The sequence below is a fragment of the Nicotiana sylvestris genome, chromosome 8 (assembly GCF_000393655.2).
Source record: "Nicotiana sylvestris chromosome 8, ASM39365v2, whole genome shotgun sequence".
In the NCBI taxonomy this organism is placed as follows: domain Eukaryota; kingdom Viridiplantae; phylum Streptophyta; class Magnoliopsida; order Solanales; family Solanaceae; genus Nicotiana; species Nicotiana sylvestris.
In genome coordinates, this window is record NC_091064.1 from 62,012,219 (window position 1) to 62,023,557 (window position 11,339).

Genomic DNA, 11,339 nt, shown 5'->3' on the forward strand with positions numbered 1-11,339 from the left:
AGAAACGAAGCTGAGCCGTAACAGGGTAATGATGTCCTATTTCGGAAATCAATACAGCTCCTATCCCAACGCCTTTCATATTAGCAGCTCCATCAAAGAAAAGTTTCCAACCTGGATCTCCAACTTGTTCCAACTTATCAATGTGCATTACCTCTTCATCAGGGAAGTAAGTCTTCAAAGGCTCATATTCTTCATCCACTGGGTTCTCAGCCAAATGGTCGGCCAATGCCTGGGCTTTCATCGCAGTCCGAGTCACATAGACGATGTCAAATTCTGTGAGAAAAATCTGCCACTTTGCGAGCCTCCATATAGGCATGGGCTTCTGAAAGATATAATTTAATGGATCCAAGCGAGAGATGAGGTAAGTAGTGTAAGATGACAAATAATGTTTCAACATCTGTTCTACCCAAGTTAGGGAGCAACATGTCCTCTCAAGGTGACTGTACTTAACCTCATAAGACGTGAACTTCTTGCTGAGATAATATATGGCTTGCTCCTTCCTGTCGGTGATGTCATGCTGGCCCAATACACAACCGAATGAATTGTCCAGGACCGTCAAATACAGAATCAAAGGTCTCCCCGATTCTGGTGGCACCAACACAGGTGGGTTTGACAAGTACCTTTTTATCTTATCAAATGATTTTTGACACTCATCTGTCCACTTGACCGCGGCGTCTTTCTTCAGCAGTTTGAAGATAGGCTTACAAGTTGTCGTAAGCTGAGCAATAAACCTACTGATGTAATTCAATCTCCCCAATAGACTCATCACCTCAGTCTTGTTCCTTAGGGGTAGCAACTCTTGGATAGCTTTGATCTTTTACGGGTCTAATTCAATACCTCGACGGCTCACTATGAATCCCAACAACTTTCCAGATGGAAAACCAAATGCACATTTTGCAGGATTGAGCTTAAGATTGTACCTGCGAAGCCTTTGGAAGAATTTTCTCAAATCTCTGACATGATCAGACTGCTTTCTGGACTTTATGATTACATCATCCACGTAAACTTCGATCTCTTTGTGTATCATGTCATGGAATATGGGTGACATTGCCCTCATGTAAGTTGCCCCAGCATTTTTCAAACCAAAAGGCATGACCCTGTAGCAGTATGTTCCCCACGGCGTGATGAATGCTGTCTTCTCTGCATCTTCCTCATCCATTAGGATCTGATGATAGTCCGCATAGCAATCCACAAAAGACCCAATCTCGTGTTTGGCACGATTATCAATCAAAATGTGGATATTTGGTTGTGGAAAGTTGTCCTTGGGATTCACCTTGTTGAGATCACGGTAATCAACACATACCCTAGTCTTGCCATCCTTCTTTGGCACAGGTACTACATTGGCTAACCAAGTGGGATACCGAGTGACCCGAATAACTTTTGCATCGAACTACTTGGTGACCTCTTCTTTGATTTTCACACTCACATCAGTTTTAAGTTTCCTCAACTTCTGCTTGACAGGAGGGAATGCCGGGTCAGTGGGCAATTTGTGAACCACCAAGTTAGTGCTTCAACCCGGCATGTCGTCATATGACCATGCAAAAATATCTTTGTACTCAAACAATGCTTTAATTATCTCCTCCCTGAGTTGAGGTTCAAGATGGACACTTATCTTAGTTTCCCTGATGTTATCTGGGTCCCCTAAATTGATTGCTTTTGTATCACTCAGGTTAGGCTTGAGTTTTTCTTCAAAATGGCTTAACTCTTTACTAATCTCTTCAAAGACCTCATCCCCATCATATTCCGATTCATCATCACACTCTATTTCTTGAATTACTATTTTAGAACTAGGCCGAAGATTCCTCATGCATGTCATGTTATTGAAACCAGCATAAAAAGAACTGTACTAGGAAGAAAATAAAACAAAAATAAAACTGTCAGGAATGAAGGAAAAGGGAAATTGAATTTCATTCAAATTAAAAGATAACAAGGTTTATACATCCAAACGGACGGAACATAGAATCTGAATTACAACCCTGGAATAATCCAGATAAACTGAAAGAAAATCAAAGCAAACTACCAAAACTCCTTCCTGGTGGGGAGAGAAGTAGCTTCCCAATTGTTAATCTTTGCAGTAGGCCCAACAAATTGCACATCTACCTTACTAGAACCCTCTCCAGCTTCCACCACATTCACCTCGTCGAATAATTTCTCAAACCTATCAAGCAACTCCTTATCAGGACCAACCACAGAACTAAGAACTGTGTTGCAGGGCGTTTCTTGGCGCCAGGCCTGACAAATGATCTGGAGAGCCGTGGGATGGGATTTGGGAGGACCCAGGCCCTCTGTATCAACTTCCTAGCTCTTTTCACGTCCACAACTGTGGGCTTTAACCCCAAACCAAATGTATCCAAGTTTTTGGGGAGAGACACCGGCTGTACGATACCTTGCAGAGATGCACCCAAACCATTGCCCAGTACAAAACCATTTTTCAATATTTCAATGGCTACCATGACTGATGCAGCAGCTACCCTCGGAGTTGGAACGCACTTCCCTTCTAGAATTTTCTCTACCGATACCGTGTCAAAAACTTGATAAACCTATGGCCCCTTGTCGTCTTCAAACTCTATGAACGGAACAATGGCATCACTGGGAACACACAAATTATCCTCGCCGTGCACAACAATTTCATGTCTATCCCATTCAAACTTGACCATTTGATGTAGAGTAGACGGGACCGCTTTTGCAGCATGAATCCAGGGTCGACCTAATAGCTGATTATAAGAAACAGCCATATCGAGCACCTAGAACTCCATGGTAAATTCAACTGGCCCTATGTAAGCTCAAGCACTATGTCCTCGACTGAATCTTTCCCTCCACCGTTGAATCCCCAAACGCAGATATTGTTCTTGTGAATTCTTTCATCATCCACCTTCAATTTGTTCAGAGTGGAGAGAGGGCAAATGTTCGCACTGGAACCATTGTCAACCAGTACCCGGGTAACCACGGAATCTTCGCATTTCACCATAAGATAGAGGGCTCTATTGTACTCAGTACCCTCCACGGGTAACTCATCATAAAAAAATGACTCTGTTTACCTCAAATATCTTGTTAGCTATCTTTTCCAAGTGCTTTACTGAGATTTTGTCAGGAACGTGGGCCTTATTGAGGATCTTCATTAAAGCCCGATGGTGCTCGTCTGAATGGATCAATAATGACAATAGTGAAATTTGAGCCGGTGCCTTCCTCAACTGCTCCACAATGGAATAGTCCTGCACTTTCATCTTTCTCAAAAATTCCTCTGCTTCTTCCTCGATCATAACTTTCTTCACCCAGCACTGGGTTATCTTTGGAGATCTTAGCTTTTCTCAACTCTTTGGGGGCAAAGCATCTCCCCGATCGAGTCAAACCATGGGTCTCACAAACTTCTTCTTTAACCTCCTTCCCTTTGTAAATCACTGTCACTCGTCCATAATTCCACGGGACAGCCTTGATGTTGACTATTGGTAATTGGGTGACAGGTTTGATAATTACAGGATCTGTGCAAGCACCCTCCACAATTATGACAGGCTTGTTCGCCATCCCTTGCACCACCACTTTTTCTTTTTCTTGTTTCACTGCAATGTCACTTGAAGACCCTTTCTCGACTACCGCAGATGGTTCACTGTTTGCCCCGCTCAACCTGATCACTGATTTCTCACTTGTTGGCTTTTCAACCGGCCTAACTTCACTGGACTGAATCATCATGACGGTCTGTGAAGGCTTCTTGGGCTCCCCTCCCCTATGCACTATCTCGATCATATTTGTCTTAGGATGGGCCGACAATGGATTCTGGTTGATATTGGGTGCCTCCGGAGCTTGGACCTTAATTTGATTAGTATCAATGAGCTCTTGAATAGCTGTTTTCAATTGCCAGCACTTGTCTGTGTCGTGCCCTGGAGCACCAGAACAATATTCGCCACTCATAGAGTGATCAAGATTCCTCGGGGGAGGGTTTGGCGGTTTTGGCTCGATCGGACTCAGCATACCCAATTGTCTCAACCTGTGGAACAAACTGGTATAGTATTCTCCCAATGGAGTGAAGGTTTTCTTCTTTTGCAACCTCTCGTTCTTAAATGCTTGGTTGGGCCGGAAACCTGATCCAGGAAGATTTCGGTAGGCTCTTAGGGGTGGATAGACATTTTGTGGAGCTAGGTATGTATTTTGTGGGACTGGCACACGCCATTGTGCATGGGCCGGAGGTTGGCTGTATGTTTGGGCATGGTGGACAGAAAAATGGGGGTCTGGTGGTGGGTAGTAGTGTTGAGGTGGATTATACGGGGTATGAGGGTAGGTTTGGTGGTGGGGACGAGGATGATGATAGTAGTGAGGTGAACCCCTAGGCCCGAACCAAATTCCTGAATTAATCGTTGCTACATCCTCTTTCTTCTTCTTTCCAATTACTCCCCCAGTCCCACTTTGAATGGCCTGGGTAGTTCCCTTAATAGCCGAGTAGCTCATAATTTTGTTGGACTTGAGCCCCTCTTCTACCATGCTCCCCATTTTCACTACTTCATTGAAGGATTTGCCTACAGCCGATACCAGATGACCGAAATAAGTGGGCTCTAAGGCCTGCAGGAAGTAATCCACCATTTCACTTTCTTTCATCGGAGGGTCAACCCTCGTTGCTTGCTCTCTCCAACGGAAACCATACTCTTTGAAACTTTCACTGTGCTTTTTCTCAAGTTTTGTCAAGGACAGTCGGTCTGGAATGATCTCGAGATTGTACTGGAAGTAACAAGCAAATGCCTAAGCTAGATCATCCCATGTGTACCGCCTTCCGTGATCTTGCCGGGTATACCATTCCAACGCTGAACCACTCAGACTCTGACTAAAATATGCCATTAGCAACTCATCTTTCCCACCAGCTCCTCTCATTTTGCTGCAAAACCCTCTGAAGTGCGCTACTGGATCACCGTGCCCATCGTACAAATCAAACTTGGGCATCTTAAACCCTGCCGGCAATTGCACATCTGGAAATAGGCATAGGTCTTTGTAAGCCACGTTTACCTGACCTCCCAAACCTCGCATGTCCCTGAATGTCTGTTCTAAGCTTTTAACTTTCCTGAACATCTCCTCATGTTCGGGATTTTTGGACGGCTTCTCAACTTCTACAGGAAGATCAAAACGAAGAGTGTAGGATTAGGGTTCCGGAGCTTTGAAAGTGGGCTCTGGGGGGTAGTACTGGTTGTCATGATCTTGGAACAAAGGCTCGCTGGAAGATCTATGGAGTGTAGCGGGAGGGGGCGCCACGAAGACAGGAGTGGCTGGTGGAGGAGGTATGAAACTGGTTTGGGTGGTGGAGCTGGTGGTGTTTGGGAAGTTGTGCTCTGGTAGTGTTGGTAGATGGGAAAGCTCGGGGATGAATCGGTGGCAGGGTGATCCTGAGACTGAGCCAGTGGCGGGATGAAGGCAGGGTTGGTGGGGTAAGCTGGTGGTGGTTGCCCATTTGCCCACACCTGGTACATTTCGGCCATCTGCTGCTTCAACTTATACATCTCTTCTTTCATCGAATTAACATCCAACTCTTCCACCTCTATTGAAGGATCAATGACACTCGCATCAAGTTCCTGATTGGCCATGATCACTTTGTTTTTGGAACGGGTGTTGTAAGGGTGAGTTGCCAAAATGCCACACAAACTAACCACCTACATGTTACTTGACGACAATAGCAAACTTGTTAGCGATCAGGGTTTCATAGATAGGCAACCGTACATATGGGTGATGAATGCACCTAAGCAATTAAACGTTTCTATTATGTATTTGATCGGTTGTTTGCGTCATTCTGGCTTTTCCTTATTTCTATTTGCAAATACCCTTTTTCCTCTTTTCTTTCTTTCATGCTTTTCCATGCTTGATTTCTTTTTGTTTTTATCCTCTTATTTCTCTCTCTTGTTTTGACATTGTTTCCTCCCCATGGTTTCTTATTTTTTTTCTTTGTCTTTCCTCTTTTTTTCTCTTCTTTTCTCTTTTTTTTTGGTTATGGTCGAATCCTATGGAGATTGCCTACGTATCATGATCCCGCATGAATCAGATCGAGCGTAGTTCTTGGGGATAAGTGTAAAAATAATAGAACATTTTTCGGGATTTTTAAATTTTCATAAAAAGCAAATGCTTTGATTACAATGACTCAAAAACTAACAGACTCGAAAAGAAACTAACAGACTCTGGTGAAAAGACAAAATAAAGACTCAAAAACAAACTAACGGACTCCAATAGAAAGAAACTACCAACTCGAAAATAAACTAACAGACTTCGACAGAAAGAAACTACCAACTTGAAAATAGACTGACAGACTTCGACAGAAAAAAATACAGACTCAAATAAAAACCACGAATACATCAGTGCCTCAACTTCTCCTGGGGCCCGCGGGACATCATTCGGTCTCGCCACGGGTCGACGCGCTAAATCCCCTTGGAGGTGGTAGAGATCTTCCATTATCCGGCGGACAAAGGTCATCACGGTGGCAAAGAAAATGGATCTAGTCATCTCCTCACAATTACTGCACTTCATTGCGATGTAGTCGGCGATCCTTCTGACTCTCTCTCTTATGACACCCTTTTCTTTCAACAAACGCCCAATCTACTGGGTCCTGGCTTCCAAAGTTTGTTCGGCTACATGATTCTGTTCTTGAAGTTGTTGCAAATCTCTTTCTAACTGTGTCATCGCTACGTAACAGTGTTCCCTTTCTACCTTAAAGTCTTTTGCCTGCTTGGTCATTTTGTTCTCAAAGATGGTGACCCTTTTCTTCAACCCCACAACTTTACTGTCATATTTCTCTTTTAATTGCTTAACGAAGCGCTCTCGTTCCTCCGCATTTTTAGCCAACTTTGCTCGAGCCCTCGCTAATTGTGAGCACGTGATTTTTGCCATATATGAATTATTCCCATAAATTCAAGCAAAATAAATCTTTCCCATTGTTTGCAATTTCGTGGATTTTTGTAGCATTTATTGTTAATTGCTTGCATTTATCTGTGCATATTTATTTTATTTAAATCACGAAAAATACCAAAAATATCACGCATGACATTTAGGCTTTATTTTTACATTTTTAGGATTAATCGGTAGTTTCTTTTAATTTAGGATTAAGTAGGTTTTATAATTTTTATAATTAGTTAATTAGTTTAATTTCACACTTTTGGAATTTAGAATTTTTAATTTGTAGGATTTTAATTAAAAGAAAGGGAAAAATTAGAAAACAAAAGAAAGGAAATTGAAAAAATAAGAGTTTAATTTGAATTTGGGCCAAATCCCATACCCAAATCTGATTCAAAACTTCCTTCGACCCAAGCCCAAATGCATAAACCCAATTACCCACATTCCAGCCCAATTGTTTTGGCCCATTAGCCTTTACCCTCATTAAAACCTAATCCCTAATTCCTTATAACAATAAGATGATATACACATTAGGGAGGACCCCCTTCCGGATCTTTGAGAGAGCCATGGCGCTGCTCCTTGTCTTCTTCAAAAGAGAAAGATCAGAGAGCTTCCCCTGGAGATTGAGAAAACAAAAACGAACGGCGCCCCTGGAAGCTCCTGTTGCTTCTTCATTTTTTTTTAAAGGAACGAGCAAAACAAAAGAGGGAAAAAAATGGAAAATCGAAAAGGGAACTAAGTTTGGTTTTGGTTTCTGTACTTCTCTTCTCTGATTTGTCATTTAGTTCTTCGATAAGAAATGTAGTCCAATTTGATTTCAAACCAGAAAAATACATAAAAAAAGTATTTCAGTTTTCGTTTGCGGTTTTCAATTCTGGGGTTTTGTTGAAATTCAAGGTTAGTTTGTTGTATACGGTTTCAAGCTTGCTGTTCGATTGCTATGTTCGAGGTTGTCGTCGGCGTTGGTTTATGGTCTGTCGCTGTACCGGTCGAGATCCCTATTTTGTTTGGTTTATCTTGCTGCTTACCTCAAATTAGCCGTCTCCATCAGCTTCTCTACTTCAACTTGTATTTGGTTTATAGTTGATTTCTTTTAAATATCAAGTAAGTTCTATGATCTCCTTGTATTTGTCTATGCAAATTGATAAATGAAATCTTGTATTTTGTCATACTAGATGTGGCTGGTGAGTTCAGTACGCTCATTTCTATGATTTGGTGCTGTTTGCGTTCCCATAATGTGAAATTACAAAAAAAATATAAAAAAATTGATATGCAAGGTGATAGAAGATCCAGTTAGTATGATTTTTTGTCGTTGTTTGTTTTGTTGAAATGTTCATTTTTAAATAAGTTTCCCATTTCTCTGTTACCGTGAGACGGTGTTGTGCGAGCCTATTGTTCTCGTTTCATTTTCAATATCTAATATTAATTGAGAACTAGAGTTTCTAAGTCTAATAATGACTTGATTACGTTACTGTTCTAATTTGCATTATCCCTTCTGAAATTGGATTGCTATTGCTATATGATGGTTCCCTGAAGTTACTTTTAAACTTTAAATTATGAGTTAAATTGCTATATCCTCATACCTCCCCAATTTAGTTCAATTAGAATCTTAGCACTACTTTACCTCAAGCGAGCCCAATTTCAAAGCTCATTTCGAAAGGTGCCTCAAACTTTAGCCAAATAATCACTTATGAACATCCATAGTTTGTTCTAAGTTGAGTGCAACCTGAAATAAATTGAGCCGGGCCAGGCCAAATAAAATTTCAAAACTTATGGCCCTCGCTTAATTAATTTTGAATCCTTAGAAATCGAGGTGTTCCATTAGTGAACTTTTCATGGCCCTCGCAAAGTTGCTAACGCGTAGTTGCTTTAGGCGCGTTATTTTAATAATTTACCTTCTTAAGCTCGGGTGCGCATTTATGTGACCCAAATTCAAATCTCAACAATGTTAGATGAAAATATGTCGAGGACCGTAGGTGCATTTATGTGACGTTGTTCAAGACATGTTTTAATAACGTTGCAATCATCCTAAAAATGAATAAAAGTGGTTAATAAGTTAAAATTGAACTATAGGTTAAAGCATGTATTAAAATCAGATAATAGGCCAATTATAACAGTTGAGCAATCGTGCTAGAACCACGGAACTCGAAAATGTCTAACACCTTCTCCCGGGTTAACAGAATTCCTTACCCGGATTTCTGTGTTTGTGGACTGTAAAACAGAGTCAATCTTTTCCTCGATTCGGGATTTGAAACGGTGACTTGGGACACCATAAAATTATCCCAAGTGGCGACTCTGAATTTGATAAATAGATAATCCCGTTTTGATTGTCACTTAAATTGGAAAAACTCCCTTATATACTCCCTTACGGGGTGTAGGTAAAAAAGAGGTGTGACAGCTGTGGCGACTCTGCTGGGGACTGAACCCTGAATCTTAAGTTCAGGGTTCAGAATTCGAGCTTAGATGAATTGTTATATTTGGCTTTATTTATTATCTGATTTCATTACATGTTTGGGCCTAATGTGCTAAATGTTGTTTTTCACCGCTTTGATATTATCTGAACTGTATATATAAACTGCTACGAAACCCTCTCTTCTCTCTCCCGAGGAGTGCACGCTGGTTGTGACTTCTTTCTGTTAGTGTCATGTCCCAAATAGAACGAGGTTCGGACAAGTTGCAAAGCCGGATGATATTTTGGTTACCGGTACGCAGTCCCCCTCGGCTCGAGTTGTCCGCTCGGGTAAGCCAGGTCTAGAACAATACACCCAGGTTTTAAACCTAGAATAACTCAGCCTCATGGGGTTGGGTCCGTCTAGGACAGGTTTACCCGAAATGAAAAGACTATCCTGATGCATCTTATGTGCTACATGTTGCATTTTTTCAAGGGTAAAAGGGCATTTGGCGGACCAATGATAGCCGATGGCAAATGAAAAAGGAAAAAACAAAAAAAAAGAGAAAAGAATAGAGGGTGAAGTGTAAAAATAAAGCAAGTAGGTCCTAGTTATGTTTTTGTTACATTTTTATTAAGAAAAAGAAAAAAATGAAAAGTCAAAAAGATTTTGCACTTTTTCATCGTTTTTCGAAAATCAAAAATAAAAAAAAAAGGAAAAGAAAATAAAAAAAATGTGTTGCATGTTTCATCATTTTCAAGGAAAAGACAAAAAAAAAATATTTTCTCTAAATTAGTTGTTTTTGTTTTAATTCTCGCCCGTATCCAATTTGCCCGAACTACGCATACCTGATTCTCGTCTTTCGAGGCATGATATGTAGACAACCCACATAGGGTCCGGTCTTCCTAGTAATCTTACGTTCTTGGCTTTGCGGGGTCTTAGCCAAATTTTGAACTTCTAGCCATCTTTTGGCCAAATAAGCCATTTTGCAAAAATAGCCTCAATCATGGGAATGTTATTGTCTCATATAGTGTTGGTTTAAGTTTTCTCATAAAGGTGTGGATCTACTTACCGGAGTTTGAGCATGACAGATACCTCAGGATCACTGCATTCAGGAGCTGCTTGAGGAGCCATTTTATGTTTTTGAGTCAATTGTTTTTGTTTTATATTCTAGTCATGTATAGTAGTATTCAGTTTTTTAGGTGATGTTAGAGTTTGTATTGTCTAGTTAAGTTTGCCTAGTCTTTTGTTATTGTATTTCTTATTTTGCTTTTGGAAATGTGACAAGTCAAAAATCCAAAAAAAAAAAAAGAAGAAATTTTGCGTTTTTATATTTTCGTCATAAGTTTTCTTTGGAATACTAATTTTAGAAATGAAAAAAATTCCTTTGAGATTGTTTTTACTTTAGGCAATTAATATCAAAATAGAAATTATTTTTATATTTCCGTTACTATATTGGGACCAAAATTCAAAAAAAAAGAGAATTTTCTTTTAGTACCTCTTTAAAAGTTTTCTTTAAGATATTAATTCTAAAATCCGAAAAGATTTTCTTTTGAGGTGTTTCTTTGGGAAATTAGTGAAAAATGGAAAAAAAATTCTTTTTATTTTCATTAGAACTTTAGAATATTGTACATAAAAAACATACTTTGTCTTTTGTCTATCATTAAAGTTTTTCCTTTAGGCAATCAAAATTGAAATCCAAAAAATATTTTGTTTTATTTTGTTTATTGATTGTTTCGAATCTTGCGTCGGGATATCAAATGAAAATTCAAATACTTTTCTGTTGTTTATTCTTTAGATTTTCTTCATAAAAAAAAAAAGAATAAAAAAGGGTTTTTCTCTTCTAGGATTTTCCTTAATAACAAGTTTTTCTCGTTAAACTTGAGTTTAGAATAGGTTATAGAACATTCAGTCTAGGAAATTCAAAAAAAAAAGATTTACTTCTTTTATTTCTCTTTTCTCATCGGAGTAGTCACTAAGGTAAAAAGGAAAAAAGAAGAAGAAAATGAAAAAGAAAACGTTAGTTTATGTGCTTTACTCTCGATCTTCCCGAACTACGTAAAGATCTGATTCATGCGGCGTCATGATACGTAG

At 39.8% G+C, this 11,339-nt stretch overlaps 2 protein-coding genes across 2 annotated transcripts; both read right to left on the minus strand.

Moving 5' to 3' along the window:
* Window positions 1–3,102: 3,102 nt before the first annotated feature.
* LOC138875119 (uncharacterized) lies at window positions 3,103–4,572 on the minus strand. The gene is made up of 2 exons (XM_070153941.1): window positions 4,317–4,572; window positions 3,103–4,076 (listed from the first exon to the last, which is right to left on the minus strand). Exons 1-2 carry the CDS (start codon window positions 4,570–4,572, stop codon window positions 3,103–3,105), a joined length of 1,230 nt encoding a protein of 409 aa, XP_070010042.1.
* A 156-nt stretch (window positions 4,573–4,728) lies between these two features.
* On the minus strand, window positions 4,729–5,561 carry LOC138875120 (uncharacterized). Its single transcript, XM_070153942.1, has 2 exons — window positions 5,165–5,561; window positions 4,729–5,090 (listed from the first exon to the last, which is right to left on the minus strand). The coding sequence occupies exons 1-2, from the start codon at window positions 5,559–5,561 to the stop codon at window positions 4,729–4,731; spliced, it is 759 nt and encodes a 252-aa protein (XP_070010043.1).
* Between the last annotated feature and the right edge of the window lie 5,778 nt (window positions 5,562–11,339).

Excerpts from the sequence above, each read along its gene's own strand:
- LOC138875119 (XM_070153941.1), bottom strand. The coding sequence starts at position 4,572 with ATGGTGGATTACTTCCTGCAGGCCTTAGAGCCCACTTATTTCGGTCAT. Across the intron at positions 4,077-4,316 it reads AATTTGGTTCGGGCCTAGGG|GTTTCCGGCCCAACCAAGCA; the intron begins GTTCACCTCACT and ends TTCCTGGATCAG.
- LOC138875120 (XM_070153942.1), bottom strand. The coding sequence starts at position 5,561 with ATGGCCAATCAGGAACTTGATGCGAGTGTCATTGATCCTTCAATAGAG. Across the intron at positions 5,091-5,164 it reads TTCCAAGATCATGACAACCA|AAGTTGAGAAGCCGTCCAAA; the intron begins GTACTACCCCCC and ends ATCTTCCTGTAG.